This window comes from Myiozetetes cayanensis, unplaced genomic scaffold (assembly GCF_022539395.1).
Source record: "Myiozetetes cayanensis isolate MyiCay16 unplaced genomic scaffold, myiCay2020 scf20-37, whole genome shotgun sequence".
NCBI classification, from domain to species: Eukaryota; Metazoa; Chordata; class Aves; order Passeriformes; family Tyrannidae; genus Myiozetetes; species Myiozetetes cayanensis.
In genome coordinates, this window is record NW_026087412.1 from 14,918,816 (window position 1) to 14,934,914 (window position 16,099).

General features: G+C 50.7%; 1 protein-coding gene across 5 annotated transcripts in view; it reads left to right on the forward strand.

The window, feature by feature from the left end:
- The window catches only part of LOC126641199 (syntaxin-binding protein 4-like), a 47,617-nt gene extending 32,274 nt beyond the window's left edge, over nt 1-15,343 (forward strand). For all 5 annotated transcript variants that reach the window (XM_050317649.1, XM_050317652.1, XM_050317653.1 and 2 more), the window contains exons 12-22: nt 2,281-2,378; nt 4,010-4,106; nt 6,015-6,142; nt 6,596-6,688; nt 7,207-7,272; nt 7,369-7,557; nt 7,989-8,105; nt 9,310-9,359; nt 10,189-10,319; nt 11,591-11,648; nt 12,391-15,343. In XM_050317649.1, the coding sequence (XP_050173606.1) occupies nt 2,281-2,378; nt 4,010-4,106; nt 6,015-6,142; nt 6,596-6,688; nt 7,207-7,272; nt 7,369-7,557; nt 7,989-8,105; nt 9,310-9,359; nt 10,189-10,319; nt 11,591-11,648; nt 12,391-12,493 (1,130 nt within the window). In that variant the 3' untranslated portion in view covers nt 12,494-15,343. The remainder of the gene's footprint in view (nt 1-2,280; nt 2,379-4,009; nt 4,107-6,014; nt 6,143-6,595; nt 6,689-7,206; nt 7,273-7,368; nt 7,558-7,988; nt 8,106-9,309; nt 9,360-10,188; nt 10,320-11,590; nt 11,649-12,390) is intronic.
- The last annotated feature ends 756 nt before the right edge of the window (nt 15,344-16,099 follow it).

The following is a 16,099-nucleotide window of genomic DNA, read 5'->3' on the forward strand; positions in this document are numbered from 1 at the left end:
CCTTCCCAATATCCCATCTAACCCTGCCCTCTGGCAGTTCAAAGCCATTGCCCCTTGTCCTATCACTACATGTTTTTATCAGTGTTTATACTGCTCTAGTGGAATTTAATGGGGTGATAACGAGACTCAGCCTGCTCAGAGAGGGGGAAGGCAGCAGCTTGGCTTACTCAACGAGCAGTAACTATGTCCGTGTTTGCCCAAAGTAGCAGAACTCTTTACTAAGGCACTCCAGGGCTGAGGTGTTCACAGGACACAAATTCTTCCCCTCCTCTCAGCCTTTGGTTCATTTGCAGCAGCGCCTTTGCCCTGGCATTCAGGAGGTCTCACCACATTCCCTCTGACAGGAATGGGGGTTCCTCAACACCCAGTGCAGCACCGGGTGGTCGGTGACAGTCGTGACACACCAGCCCTGGCGCTGAACAGGCAGCAAGGACGCCCTCGGTTGGCCAAACTGGGAAAAGGCTTCTAGACGTGACTAAATCCGACTTCTCTCTACATCCAAACGTCACTTTTTGCTCGTTTTCCATGCTGTGTTTTTTCTCCCTGCTCTGAGTCTACTGAGTTCTTACCTTTTCTGGAGAGACCCACTCTGTTCACCCAGCAGGGTGGCAGCACCGGGGGTGGGCTCAAATCACCCTTGCAGCTTCCCAGATCCCTTGGGAATGGCAGGAAACCTCCAGAACCTCTGTGACCCAGAGCCCAGGGAGACAACCTCCACCGGGATCCCCCCTATCCCCGTGACAGGAATGTTCTCCTGCCCTGAGCAAAAGATGGGCTTTCCCACCGAGCCTCCAGCAAGTGCTGCCCATCCTTCTTGCAGCCTCAAATCCTTCCCCACACGCTGCTAGGGCAGTGGCTCTGCTCACAAATCCTTGTGCCTTGTTGCGATTCCCACCTGGAAGGCTGAGAGCAAGCACTGGAGGTAAATGGTGTTCAGTCCACACCTGGGATCGGTGTCTGGGCTGGGTGTGTGCCAGCCCTGCTTCCAGGGGTGCCTGTGCCACCTTGGGCAAGCTCAGCAGGCTCCAGCTCTGTCTTCCATGCTCCTCTGGAGAGGCCCTGGGACAGGGATTTGCTCTGCCCTCCCTGCCCAGAGGATCCTGCAGGTGTCAGGTGGGCTCTCAGGTGGCCACCAGGAGAGCCAGCACTCCCAGGGATGGGAACAGAGCAATCCAGCAATGGCAGTGACCTAATCACTGCCTGACTTCGCTGGGGAATTTATCCCAGCAGGTTTTTACTGTGAAATGCTGAGGAGGCTTTGTGTCAGTGTTGGCACCCCTGAAAACAGGCAACTTGCTTGGAGCCTGGGCCAGAGCCTGCCTGTCTCTGGGTGCCTGGTGGGTGCCCTGCATATCTCAGTGTCCAGGGCTGACAGCAAAGCCACCCAGAGCTAATCCCGATTAGCCAAGCCTGGGAAGGCGACGGCTCTGCCCTTGAACTTGGAGAGCAAAGTGTTGGTGGCCAATCCAGCAAACCCAGTTGTTCCCTGCTGCTGCTCCCAGCTCTGGCAGAGTGGATGGATCCCTGGATCAGGAGGATTATGCCTGTGCAGCACCTCTGCTGCTCCTCACTGCCTCCCCCTTGCCCTGATGGTCAGGAGGGTGTGGGGAGAAATGCTCCAGAGATTCCAGAGGAGTGGAGCTACTCGGCCAAGAGTGGCTTCCCGTGGTGTTAATCAGATCCCAGGCTGACAAAAGCAATTGTTTAATTGTTTCCTGGGCAAATCTCGGGCCACTGGCATAAGAGGGCATTTTATCACCTGGGCTGAGGGTTTGAGGGTGGGCAGGGGCAGGCACAGCAATCCTGCACCTTTCTGGAGTCTGGTGCTTTTCCACATGGCTTTTAATCCGTCCATTCCCATGGGTTTTATGAATTGTTTCAGTTTTGCTTAATCAGTTAGAGTAGATGAGAACCAGGCAGATTTGGTTTAATTCTTTTCTTTTTTGCAGCTCACCACAACTGCAGGCCCCAAGACTCCACAAAACTCTGTGACTGGAAATTTCCAAAGTGCTATTTTTGCAGTCCTAGGTCCTTGGATGAAACATCCCATTTTAAACCGTGCAGAAGCCCAGTTTCAGAAGGGTTTGCCCCAGTATCCTATCTTCCCAAGAGTGGCCTAGTTCAGCCTTCCAGAACTGGATTTAATCAATCCTGAACTTTGATTTTTGTCCTGCTGCACACACATAATATTTCATATAATTAGAGTTCTAAGTTTGCTTTGCAGACACCTCTTTCCTCTACCAAATGCTCCCCAGTTAGCATTTATTTTTGCTTTTTCAGCACCTGCTTCAGCATCCAATCACAAAGCAGCTTCAGGCACCAAACCAAAAGTAGCACTGGATCCCCACATCCGGCTCAAGGATGGGAAACTGGAACTGGTGAGTGGAATGGGTCCCTCTTCCCAAAGCAAGGTGAGCTGTGCAGGAAAACAGCCCTTCCTCTCTTCAGCTGAGAGTGCTGCAGGTGGAGTCCAACCTCTGAAGGTAAAAAGGGAGAAGGAATAGTGGAATATCCTGTGTCTGAAGGGGAATTTGAACACACCTTGGCTCCTCTTGGCTATTTCTCGTGCTCTGGAGGGCTCCGGAAGTCTTCTCCTGGCATTCACGCCTCCCTTGGACTACAGCTATTTGGTGCTGCTGTTGCTGCTGGGGTGACCACGGGCAGCCTGGTGTGGGGAGGGGCTGAGATGGGAGATCCATCACCGAGGATCCAGCTAGAACCGCTAATTCTTCCAGCATTTTATGGAAAACCTGTTCCATAGGTTTTTTCCGGGGAGCCACGTCCCTGCCTGGCTTTGGGGTGCATGTGTCCCTCCCCCCGGGTTCTGCTGGCGTTTGAGGGGGAGAGGGAAGAGGGTCCCTCGTGCCGGGCCGGGGGACACGGCGGTGGCTCCGATGTGACGAACATCTGCTGCCACCCGACGGCAGCCGAGGGCTCGCCCTTGGCTGCTCCCGCCTCCCGGGAGGGCAGGGACTCTTCTAACTCTGCCTAGTTCTCCTACAGCGGGATTTAGGCCCGCGTTTTGCAGCGACCTCTGCTCGTCGTGGGTACAGAGCATCTCCTCTGGGTAGGAGGAGAGTGACGCTGGGTTTCCCCTTTTAAGAGCCCGTGTTACACACGGGCAGCTGCAGCGGTGACGGGGTCGGGTGTGGCACCGACAGGCACAACCTGAGGTGGTTTTGGGGTGGCCAACCCACCCAGCACCCCAAAGTGTGGGAGCCAGTGTGGGATCCTGCAGCGCTGCCTTGCACAGGGGGCAGAGGAGCAGCAGGTGGGGCTCGAAGGAGAGAGCAGAGGGGTCCCAGGGACCCGTGATGGGAACGTTCCCAGGGGACCTCGTGGGAGGATTTGGGAGCAGGAGCTGTGTGTGCAGCCCGAGACAGGCAAGTGTTTCATCCAGGCTCTTTCCCAGAGTCTGCTGAGCTCCACTTTGTCCTTTAAAAGCTTTTAGTTGCTGCTGCCCGCAGTGAAGTGGGGCTTGCACAGGTTTATCTGCTCTCTGTGCTGCCCTGGGGTTCAACTGATAAATATCAGTAGAAGTCAGGGCATCAGGAGTAATGAGAGAGCAAAGGATGAAGCAGAGAAGCAACATGTTTGAATGTCTCCTCTCACCATGGGAACAGCTTTTATCTTCTTGGTCCTAAACACAATTCCCAGGCAACAAGAGAAAGGAGAGGAGAGGCCAAGCTCTTGGCAGATGAGCCTTGTTAAACTCCACTGGCTATGAATAAAAGTCCTAACAGCTCATCAGAGCTGCAAATCTGACTGCAGTCCGTAGAGAATGTTCTTGGAAGGATGTGAACGTGTCCCTGCCTTCAGGAACAGCCATTTCTGCACACATGTAGGAAAGGAGAGACTGGAGACCCAGCCCAAACCTGTTCCTTTGGGAGATGCTTCCTGGAGAGCCACTTCCAGGAAAAACCCAACACCAAGTGTCTTCCTAGTGCTTACTCCAAAGAGTTGTTTTTCCAGTAATTTTCTTTTTAAAGGCTCCTTCTTTCTTCTCAAGGTTCTGAGGTATCTTGGTCTGGATGTGACCGAGGAGAAGAAGAGGCAGTTGCGGCAGAGCCTGACCACGGACTCGCAGGGGACGGTGGCCTATGGAGGTGAGGGGGAGCTTGGCTGGGTTTGGGGAGCTTTGCTGGCAGATAAGGAAGGAGAGAGGTGGCAGGTGAAACCCTGCCTGGGCATTGATGGAGCCTCAAAACAGTTCAGGAAAGTCACAAACACAAAAAAAGGCATTTGGTCGAATCACAGAATGGTTTGGGTTGGAAGAGACCATAAGGCTCACCTCAGTCCAACCCCTGCCATGGGCAGGGACACCTTCCACTAGCCCAGGTTGCTTCAAACCCATCCAACCCGACCTTGGACACTTCCAGGGTCCAGGGGCAGCCACAGCTTCTCTGGGCAACCTGTGCCAGGGCCTTACCCCCATCACAGGGAAGAATTTCTTCTTAACATCTTATCTAAACCTCATCTCTGGCAGTTTAAAGCCATTCCCCTTGTCCTATCAGATGTAAAATCAGACTAAAATAAAATTGGTGCAAGGGTTCACCTAAAATCCCATCTTTCCTAGCAGGAGCTGACCAGAGGACACACAAAAAATAAAAGCGAGCTCTGCTTTCTGTGACCTGCCAGAGCGTGCCTGACCCACAGAGTCTGCTCCCCAGAAGGTTCTTATCAAAAATCCAAAGCCATCAGCCTGTCCCCACCTCAGACAGAACAGGCACAAGGCAACTTGGACCAAGTTTCTGTGCAGAGCGAGGGAGGGGACACAGAACCACACGAGGCCTGTGCAAACCTCATGAGGCCAAGTGCAAGGTCCTGCCCTGGGTGAGAGCAGTCCAGAGCATGGATCCAGGCTGGGCAGAGAATGGATGGGGAGCACCCCTGGGAGAAGGATCTGGGGGTGTTGGTGGGTGAGGGGCTGGACATGCCCCAGTGCTGGGACCCAGAAACCCCCCTGCCCTGGGCTGATGCCACAGCGTGGGCCTCTGCCCCCTCAGGTGAGACCCTCCTGCAGAGCTGCTCCAGATATGGGGGAACCAACACAGGAAGGATGTGGAGCTGCTGGAGAGAGTCCAGAGGAGGCCATGGGGATGCTCCCAGGGCTGGAGCCCCTCTGCTCTGGAGCCAGGCTGGGAGAGCTGGGGGGTTCACCTGGAGAAGAGAAGGCTCCAGGGAGACCTGAGAGCCCCTGCCAGGGCCTAAAGGGGCTCCAGGAGAGCTGGAGAGGGACTGGGGACAAGGGATGGAGGGACAGGACAAGGGGGGATGGCTTCCCACTGCCAGAGGGCAGGGTTAGATGGGATATTGGGAAAGAATTCCTCCCTGTGAGGATGGGGAGGCCCTGGCACAGGTTGCCCAGAGAAGCTGTGGCTGCCCTGGATCCCTGGAAGTGTCCAAGGCCAGGTTGGACAGGGCTTGGAGCAACCTGGGCTGGTGGAAGGTGTCCCTGCCCAGGGCAAGGGGTGGAATGGGATGAATTTTAAGGTCCCTTCTAACCCAAACCATTCCATGATTCTGTGATTCTGTGACTGGAGGCTCTGGGATCCAGGGCTCCCATCTGTCCCACACAGCCCCTCTTGTGCTTTCTTTCATGTCTGAAAGCAAAATGAATCTGGATTTTCAGACTTGTCAATTTAACACCTTTTCTGAGCACTGAACTCACTGAGTTGTCCTTATGTTTAAATCAGCAACATGAGAAATTGCAGCAGGAGGCAGGTGCAGGTCACAATCATGAAAATTCCTCTCTGAAAATATCTGGGGGCTTGGGGTTTTAAAAGTAGGGGGTTTTTTCAATTGGATAAAAAACAAGAGTCTGATAAAAATTGCCAACCCCTCATTTAAGCCTGATGGGATTGCTGAGGAAGCCAGAAGTGTTAGAGAGGACTCTTTGGTATCTGCAAACTCTCTCTGATTGGCATCAGTGGTGCCCCAAAATCGGTGACATTTTCTCCTAACACAAAACACTTTTCTCTTTTAACCTGGTAAAAACTGCTTGTTTCTCACAGATGTTCTCCAAGCACTCAGGGATCTGATGCAGGAGGAGCTGGAAGAGGCTGGTCTGGATTCCAGCTCCATGCTCTTCACACAGCACGAAGTGGCCAATTTGCTGGATACATCGGCTTTTCACTCCCCGGTCAGTCAGTCCAAAGCTCTTCTACATGGAATCTTCTTTGTGAAATCCATGGAATTCTGAGATGGGAAAAGCTAAATTACCATTTTCTGATTGTCCTAGAGCTATAAAGAGAAGGCAGAACTATGCATTAATCATTTTGATTATAGGAAATTCTATAAGAGACCTCAAACTACTCATTTTTAATAAGGAAATAATAACATCTATGGGATAATATGAGGAAGCAGCCTGGCAGTGATGCAGAAGGAAAACCAGCCATAATTAATCATTATTAACTAATTGAAAATTCACTGTAAGAGAGCTATTCAGCAATGACAGGGATCAGAGAGTGAAATCCTGTGGGGTGAAAAAAAAAACACCTGGTGTTGAATTAGTTGATCCTTTGCATAAAAACACTGACTCCTTCTTGAAGGGGTTTGGATTGGATGTGTGATGAGTCTGTCCCTCTCCTTGCAGGCCTTTGACTCTCTCAACTGCAACGGCAGCGAGGACCTGGAGCAGCTGCAGCTGGAGATGACGGATCTACGGCACGAAGTCCGAAGGCTAAAGGTGCAGCAGATTTCTTGGCTGGGGCCTTCTGCTGAGGTTGTCCATGGGGGTAAATGGTGTGGCCTGTTCCTCTTGAGAAGCTGCCAGTGTGCATTCTGGGCATTCCTCGTCACGAAGGAGCCTCTCACCCTCCGCTCTCCTTAATTGCCTCTTTCTCGCTCTCAACTTCAAACAAGAACTTGTTTGTACTCAAAGCCTGCAGTCCCTTCTTAGAAGAGTTAATGTATTTAGGAATACCAAAGAGTGTCTCAGGAATCAAACAGAAGGAACCACCTGGGCTCCCACCCTCTCCTGGCTGCAGATCCTTGGCGGGGCCGTCAGCACCATGGCTGTGTCCAAGGGGATTTCTGCAGACCAGCAGTTCACAGCCCAAAAAAGCTCTCCCTGTGGGGTGGACAGTGCACAGAGCTCCACTTGTAAAATAATATTCTGCTGGATAGGGGCTACAAGAGCAGGGCATTTTCTAGAGGATGTCCTGTCACTTGTTGCTTCTAACACGGTGAAAATATTTTCCGTAGTCTCTCCTGAAAGAGGTGGAGAACAGCAAGAAGTCAATGGAGGATGAGCTTCAGAGGCTGAACCAGGTTAGTGAAGGGGTTTCTGGGGCCCTCAGGGTGGGTTTGGTGGTTGGCAACTGAGAGGGATGTGGTGAGTTCACCAGAACTTCTCGCTGCTTCCAGAAAGCCCTGGGGTTCCTCTCCGAGAACCGGACGCTGCACAACAAGCTGCAGATGGCCGAGGTGGTGCAGAGACAGGCCCACAGCGCCGAGCAGGACTACGAGGAAGTGATCCACTTGCTGGAGGCTGAAATTGCAGAACTGAAGATGCAGCTGGCGGGGAAGAAAGCAAAACACGTCTCTGAAATAGAGGTAACACAAACCCCCAGCCTGGGAAAGCCCCCCAACCTTACAGACCCTTCCAGTCATGGCATGTTTGGGCTGGAAGGGGCCTTGAAGCTCCTCTCATTCCACCCTGCCGTGGGCAGGAACACCTTCCACAAGACCAGGTTGCTCAGCACCCCCATCCAGCCTGGTGCTGAACACTTCCAGGGACGGGGCAGCCACAACTGAGGTTCCCCTCCATCTTTTTGTACAGGAGAAAATGAAATAGCACAGAGATCATTTGTTGTGTGTGACCAACGTGCTCTCTGGGTCCGTGTTATAATTTGCATAATTTCCACCGTCCCTTTCCAAAGGACGCTGCTGTTGTGTGTGTAACAAATGTCACAAACTGGTGCTTCCAGAAACCAAGGCTGCAGCATCACCACCAGCTTTCTCTTCCCTCTGTGTCCCTGTGTCAGGAGGACGTCCTGGAGCTGAAGAGGCAGCTGTCCCTGGCTGATGGCCAGTTACGGAAATCAGAAGTCTCACGGAAGCGCCTGGAGATCTGCAACAGGAAACTGCTCCTGTTTGTGCAGGTGAGGTGAGGAGCCACCTCGGTGCTGGGCCATCACTGCAGCCTCTCACCTTCAGGGGCACTTTGCAAGTCCGATGAACTTCCTGCTCCATAAGCAAGAGGGTGTTTTTATTTTCCTCTCTCACCCTCAAAAAGACACTGTCTGTTGGTTGGGAGGAACCAGGGGATGAACTCATATATCTTCATATCCCTACGAGCGATGTCAGCTCTGTGGGGCAGGTTGTGCTGGTGGCTCTGCTCTCCCTGGCTCACCAGGATGTTCTGGTTGAGGCTGTTCCAGGAGCTCTGCTGTCCAAATCATCCCTGCAAACCTTCCCTTGGTAGGTTTTGCTTCTCTAGAAACCTGAAGAGTGGTTTTGTTCTCCCAGTGCTTCCCCCCCGACCCCCCAGATTCCCTGAAGAATCTCACACGTAACTGGTTTAGTCTTTTAATTGGCTGTTCTTCCACTTCACTCTCTGTACTGGCAATACCAGTGAGTGTAATCAGCAAACTGGCCAGTATGAGAGGCGCTAATCCTCAGTGTTGTGGCTTCTGGTGGCCTGTCCCAAGAGCTCCTCAAATGAAGAGGAAACAGTGGGACAAGAGGAAATGTGGATGCTGCGTCCTCTGCTCCAGAGAAGGAAGAATGAAAATGCCTCCAGACTGCAGCAGTACGTGCTGGAGCCTGGGCAGTTTTTGGGGTCAGACTTTGGGAATGCATTCAGCTTGACCCCAGGTCAAACATCACAGGATTTTGAGCACTGGAGCAAAATATCTTCCTTTTTTATCCTCCCCTCAGTAGTGTCTGAGAAGTCATGACCCGTGAATGCAATGAGAGCTTCCACGTGCAGGTACAAGCCAGGATCCAGGGATTGCTGGCAGCAGTGATCAAGGCTTGCTGACACACAGCCTGCCAAAGTGTTCTTTGGCAGAGGATTTTTGTGTTGCGTTTCATGTATTTTAGCCTTGGCATTAAAATGCAGGATTCAGATGTGTCTGTGGATTTGCATAGGCTGCCAATGCTGCCTGAGCTGAGAAAGGCCTTGAGATATTCCCTTCAAGGGCAATGAATAAGCAGAAGCTGATTACTGTCATATTAAATCTGATCATCAGGAAAAACCCATGGGGTTTGTTCTCAGGAATTATTCATTCCTACAAGTTTGAAATATCTTTTTTTTCTTTTTTCCTTCTTTTTTTCTTTTTTTTTCTTTTTGTTGCATGGCAGAATGTTCACAAGGTCCTGAGCACACCCAGTCATTTACCAGATGAGAAAAGGTAGGAGATGGCTCCTGGGAATGGTGAACAGCAACATGAAATGTCCTTTTCTGACCTTTCTCAGGGGAAGGTGCTTCACACATAACCTACCCAGAGTTTCTAAACATGCCTTGTTGCTTTGGAAGTGAAACCATGTGAGAAAGATGATCTGGGTGGGTTGGTGCTGGGGGGAGTTCAGGCCTTTTTGGGCAGTGAGTTGCTGAAACACTGCTCTGGTTAAGTTGCTCAGTTAGCAGGGACCTTAAGAAGGTCATTTCAGAATTTTGACCCACCTGCTTTTCCACACAGAAACCAGGTTTTGGCTCCAGGAGCACATCCTTATTTAGCAGCAGTTAGAGTAGATGAGTGGAAGCAAAGAGCTTCACATGGCTCTCAACTGCATGAATGGCTGCAGAAATAGAGCTCAGGCTCCTGGACTCCCCCCCCAGCCTGAACTTATGTCCTACCATGTGGGAATAAATATATCTCTGTGGTTTTAACTGATTAAATCATTGAAAGCTCATTATCCCATGGATAATGACCAGCCCCTTTAAAAAAACCCATGTTTTAGGAAGGATGGAAAACAATTTTGAAGTGTCCAGGATGGTTATTTCTAATGTAATGAGGGGGGAACACTTTAGAGAAATTCTAAAGAATACTTTGATATCTGTCTGTAACAAAACAGTGCAAGTCTAACAGAGAGTGTCCCGTGCTGCTGAGGGGATGATTGAGATGCAATCCCCCCTGAGCAGCCAGAATTTATGTAGCACCTCCCTCACGAGAGGCTGGCTGGGATTTTCAATGACCCTTCCATGACAGAAGTATTGATGGCACTTTCCGTGTTTATAAGCGTCGACAACGCAGCAGAAGAGGATAAAACAGATGCAGTCTCAGACACATCTCTTCCATCTTCAGATCTTGTTGACCTCTTGCTATCAGAAGCTAAAGAACTGTTAGCACCAATCCTCTCCAGCAAGGATGGTAAGCACTGAATTCACTGGAGAAACCTGAATCCAGGCAGGTCTCAGGGATGTCTGTCAGTGCCAGTGACAGTTTCCACGACCTTCCATCACTTTTGCCATCCCTGCCATACATGTACCTGATTGTCTCATGCAAACAGAGATGGAATTGCCCTCCCCCTATCCATGTGACTCATCCTGGAATCTGAAATGCAGACTGGAAGGGTAAGGAGTCAGAGGTGCCACTTGTGCTCAAGCCCACAGGAAAGACATTTATTCAGTGAAAAAAACCCAAAAACACACCTATCAGGCAGGAGGGTGGTTTCACAGAATGGTAGAAATGCTGGTTGAAAGGGACTGCTGGAGATCAAGAGTCAAATCTTCTGCCCCAGGCAGGACCACCCCACTAGATGGGATCCGTGGTGGCTTTAGCCAGCTGTAGTTCAGCCTCCCAGGATGCTGATCCACAGCCTCCCAGGATGACGTGTTCCCTCACTGAGGAAGGCTTTCCCAGCACCCAGCCTGACCTGCCCCAGGGCAGGATGTGGCCACTGCCCCCAGTTAGAGTGTCTGCACTGCCAAGAACAGCTGGGCTCCAGTATCCTCCTCACTGCCCCTGCAGCAGCAGCGCCGTGGCCTCTCCTCTTGCCAGGTTAAACACACCCAGCTCCCTCAGCCCTCCCCACAGCCTCTCCTTGCAGGTTATGAGCCCTGGGGCTCCCCTTGCTGGACCCCATCCAGTTTCCAAATAGCTTGGAACCAGGGATCCAGCCCTTCCTTGCACCATCCAGGTAGGGCTGCAGCGATGCTGAGCAGAGGGAACAGTCAGCTCCCCGTTTCCTTGGTGTGCAAAGCAGCCTCAGTGATGAGAAAATCAGAGAAAAGGCATCCAGCTCCGTGGGAGTCTGGATTAACTTCCCTAGCCTGGGACTCTGAGCTAGTCCCTGAGCCACAAACAATTTTTGGCAGCTGTTATTTGGCCCCACTTTTCTCCTTGCACACAAAATGAGTTCCTGACCTCCTCCGTGTCACGGCCAGGTGAGCAAACAGCCCCGAACAGCTGCCCAGGCTTTGCTCTTGGATGCTCTTCACCAACTCACCATGGCCATGGCCCAGCACTGGGTTTGTCTCAGGGAAATAATTGCAGCCTTTTGGGAGCACCTCTGATATATGAGGGTGTCAGCATTTTCCAAGTTCCTGCCTCATTTACAGGGGAATTGTAATAATGTAGCAGCACGTCGGGCATGTTTTCTAAGCCTGCACTTACACTTGGCTGTGTGCTTCCATTTGCAGCTCTGCCATGGGACAGGGACCAGTGCCTGCCTGCTGAAGGAATCCCAAATTACAAGGAGTAGGTGTCAGAACCCTGGTCTGTAATTTTGACAACACACATACTAAAAATTCCTGTTTGGTTTGTTGGGGTTTTTTAATCAAAACTGTTGCTTGACAACTTTTAATCAGATAGAGGCCTCCAGATGGCCATGTCAGAGAAATGCATCCCTTTCTAGACAGCAAGAGCCTTCCTGTCCTGCACAGTGAAGGATGCTGTGAATTCCTGGATCTCTCTTTTGCTTTCTAAAATGTTGGTTTTCCTTCGGGCCAGATGGGGATTTGTGGCTCTGTGGCATTTTTATGGTGCATAAGGGAAAAAGCATCACTGAATGTGTTAATCTTTTATGCTGTGGTATCAGGATGCTGTGAAGCCCTGGCCAAGGAGAGCAGGATGGTGTGGTTTTGTTTGAGCCTTAAATTTCCCTAAGACCTCTTAAATGGCTTATATTTAACACAGCTGTATCCTAAAGTTATCTGCTGAAAGGGCACTTTAAGACCTAAATGTCTCCTACTAATGTCTGAGCTGATCTCCTTAGCTCAAACTGAAGACTTGCCAGCACAGTTCTTCAGTTAGGTACAAAACAAGGCATTTGAAAACCACGATTTCAAGGTTATAAAAAGCATTTTCAGGCAAGACAGATGGCCAGTACAGACCACTAGCCAGGCAAATCCGTGGCCTCCTCTTCTTTCCCAAGTAACCAGTGCTGTCTTCACGCTGTGTCCTCCTCCCAAACCACCTAACCCCTATTTCTCCTCTTCAGCCATCTCCATCAGAAGACCACGTGGCCCCCCCCTGCCAGCCAGAGCAAGAGTGACCAACCACAGCCACCGAGTCCAACGGAGCTGCCCAAGAAGCCGACATAAATGTCCCGTGGCTTGGCCGTGCTCTGCACCACGACCGCCCACACCACCGGGGCTGCTGTGCTGGGAGAGGGGAAGGACACCCCATGGGCACCTCTCCAGGCAAAGCAGACTGAGAACAAGCTTCCTGACACAAGACTGACTCTTCCTCACCCTCCCAGACTTTTTCAGCGACCTCCCCTGCGCGTCTACCTCCGAGTTACCACACAAGGCTACTTGCTCACGGTTCTGCAGCTTTATAGGAAAAGTATTCTCAAGAGGCTCCAGGGGCCTGGATTTCAGTGGCAGCCTTTTTAGAGCTTGTATTCTGGGTAGTAAGAGGAGCGTGAACTCCCCTGAGGGACTCAGGGGTCTCCAACAGACTCCTTTTGGTATTTCAGATGGAAAACCAAAGTCTATTTTAGCGACTGTAATCAAAGCAGCTTAGTCTGTAGCATCCTAGCTGTCTTGGGATAGGTACTGCTCTTTTTATTCTTTTTGTATAGCTTATCCCAGCTGCAATGCTTGAAGTGGAAAGCAGCATCCCAGCAGCCAGTTTGTTGGACCAAGAGTGCAGAGATATCCAGGGGACACTCCTGTGACAACGGACACCTCTTCCCGGGATGTGAGAGGGGACATAGTGGACATAGTGGACATAGCTCAGTAAAGGTCCGTGGTGTCACTGGGAAATGAGATACACCCAGTGCAAGACTGTACTGTGAGAGGGCAACGAATGGGGCACAGAGCTGAGATGAGCAGAAGGTCTGGAAAATAAAATGGAAACGCTTCTCACGAGCGTTTGCTCTCTGGGCTGTGATTGCAGGGGTTGTGCTCAGCATCCCTGAGACAAAGGCACAGCCTGAGTCCATTTTCCCTGCCCCTGATTTGGGCAGCTCCCAGTGAGATGCACTGAGAAGCTGCAGGGAAATGGGGTGCAATCTGGCTTTTACAAATAATTTGTTAAGATTACTTCAAATCTCCTTTGTGGGGGTTCAAAGCATGTGGATCCTTTATAGCCCAAATTAAAGGCTTAGGAAAAATCGTGACCCTCACCAGCATCTACTGCACTTGGGGATATCACTACACTGCTAAACCAGTAAGTGTGTGATGGAATATATCATATAAATTACCACTCTGAAATGTTGGTTAAACATAATTTCATAGCTTGAAGCAAATAACTTTTGTGAGTCCATGCCTTCAAATATAATTTAAAGGACTTCCTTCAAAAGGAAACATAATTCTTTGGACCACTCACAAGGAATATTCCCAGGGAGAAGATACTTTCAAAAGATATTCATCTTGGGATAGCTTATGGTTAATAACTCATTTCCCAGTGCTCTCTGCTTCGATGGAATGATAGTAAATACTGGTGTTACCTGTGGGTTTGGCCCTATGGCTTTGTTCTCAGCCCCTGTGTTATACAGACAGGGAAGAGGTGCACAGAGCAAAATCTAGTCCCACCAGTTTGGTGTCCCCTGACTCTGGAAAAACACCTCCAGTTCCCCTGGGGAGGATCCCAGGGTGCTCCTGGCAGTGTCTTCAGAAGCTTTTGGCCCGGAGCTGCATCCTGGGAGATGTCTGTGGCCACTGCTCGCCCTTGGCAGGCAACAGCACCAACAAGATTTTGGGAAGTGGCAGGTTTTGGGCTGTGCTGTGTCATTCCATCCACCCAATGGCACTTGAGACCCTTGGTAGAAAAGGGAGGAGTCATGAGGGAAACAGAACTGTTTAGGCTGAACTTAAATCTTGTGGGAATCAACAGAAGTTTTAATTCCAACTGTGAGAATCACGGAATTTTCTCAAAATACAAGTGTTGAACTCCACCACCCTGAGTGCTGGAGAGGCACAGCCCAGTCCTGTCCCAGCAGGGACCAGTTACATGGTCTAAAAGAGAATATCCTTGATGCTGCTTCCATGGTCAAGTGATCTGCATTTGGATGTCCCTTTGTATCAAAGCATCCCGGTGGGTGAGGGCCTGGATGAGACAAGCACCCTGCAGTTGGTGCTGGCACCTGGTAAGGGGTGGAAACAACAGGGTGCTGCCCCAGGGCCGCTGGCTTTGGGGTCTCCTGAGCTGTCTGTCAGCAGAGGAGTTGGCAAGAAACGAACCTTTTAAAAAGCCCTGACAGTTCTGTGCTCTCTGGAAAAGAAATCCTCCATGTTCCCATCAGCCACTGGAGACCCTCGTGTGGAGCAAGGATCAAGCACACTGTGTGCTTTCCAAAGCTCTCATATTTCTTTTCTGGTTTCCAACATTTTCTTTGAATTTATCACGTTCCTTTTGCCTTTGCTTCGAGCACAGAAAACTTTCTGCTCTCTATTAATAGCGTCGTTACCAACCACTCCCTTCTCAGGGCAACGCTCAGAGCTAAGCTCTGCTGAGCTCCTGGAGGTGCTGCTGATTCCAGTGACCCAGAATAACAAACCTGTGTCATGCTTTACTCCCAGGCAAGTGGGATTAGGCAGAACTCAAGACTGACGTCTCCTCACGGAGCGACCGAGAGGCAAAAAGGGGAAGCGCTGAAGGAACAAAGAGCACTCGAGGAGAAGTCACGGAGAACGTCACTGAACAGGATGGGTTTTATTTACACAGGGCCTGTCTGGCACTGCAAGGCAGCTGAATTCTGAATTCATTTGCAATGTTTTAGCTTGCTTGTAAGGCTGGGGAGATGTGCTGCTGTGGCAGTGTGCTGTGGTTGTCTCGGAGTATCTGTCTCTGAGGGTCCCAGCGTGACTGCACAGAAATGAGGAGTGTTTGTGATAAAAATGAGTCCTGCACGGTGTCAGATCATCCTGAGTGGCTCCCAGTGCCTGAAGGGAGCCTACAAGAAAGATGCAGAGGGATTTTTCACAAGAATATGTAGTGATAGGACAAGGGGGAATGGATTCAAACTGAAAAAGAGGAGGGTTAGATGGGATATTGGGAAGGAATTGTTCCCTGTGAGGGTGGGGAGGCCCTGGCACAGGTTGCCCAGAGAAGCTGTGGCTGCCCCTGGATCCCTGGAAGTGTCCAAGGCCAGGTTGGACGGGGCTTGGAGCAACCTGGGCTGGTGGAAGGTGTCCCTGCCCATGGCAGGGGGTGGAACTGGATGATCTTTAAGGTCTCTTCCAACCCCAACAATTCTGGGATTCTATGGTAAGATGGAAAATGGCAAATATTTTATGATCCACGTGAGAAAATGCAGAGTCCCCGTAAATGGAAATAACACACTGCAAGTGATAAACTCATAAAGATGCATTTAAAGAGCATCAGCAGGGTCAGCTGTTGAGCTGGAAGACTTGGGGGTTAACCATCAGTGGTGTGATGGGTTTATTTTGTATTTTTCTTATGCAAAGAGAAATTCAGTTCTTAACTATTGGTGAGTCCCAGGTTGGAGGAACCTCTTTTCCTCGCAAAATAAACCAAAACAAGATTTGAGTATCTGTTTTAACAGCTGCAAAAGCAGTGCAGGAGGGGCAGGCAGTCACCTCAGCATCGTGTTGAAAGGTGAATGTAGCAGAGAGCCATTAACACGCTGTTTATCTGCAGTCCCGTGGGCCAGGTAACCCGATCTGCTCTAAATGTGCTGGGCTTGAGCTCATTAGGTCTCCAGTTTCGTCCCTGCCAGTGATCTCTGCCATCTCACTGTG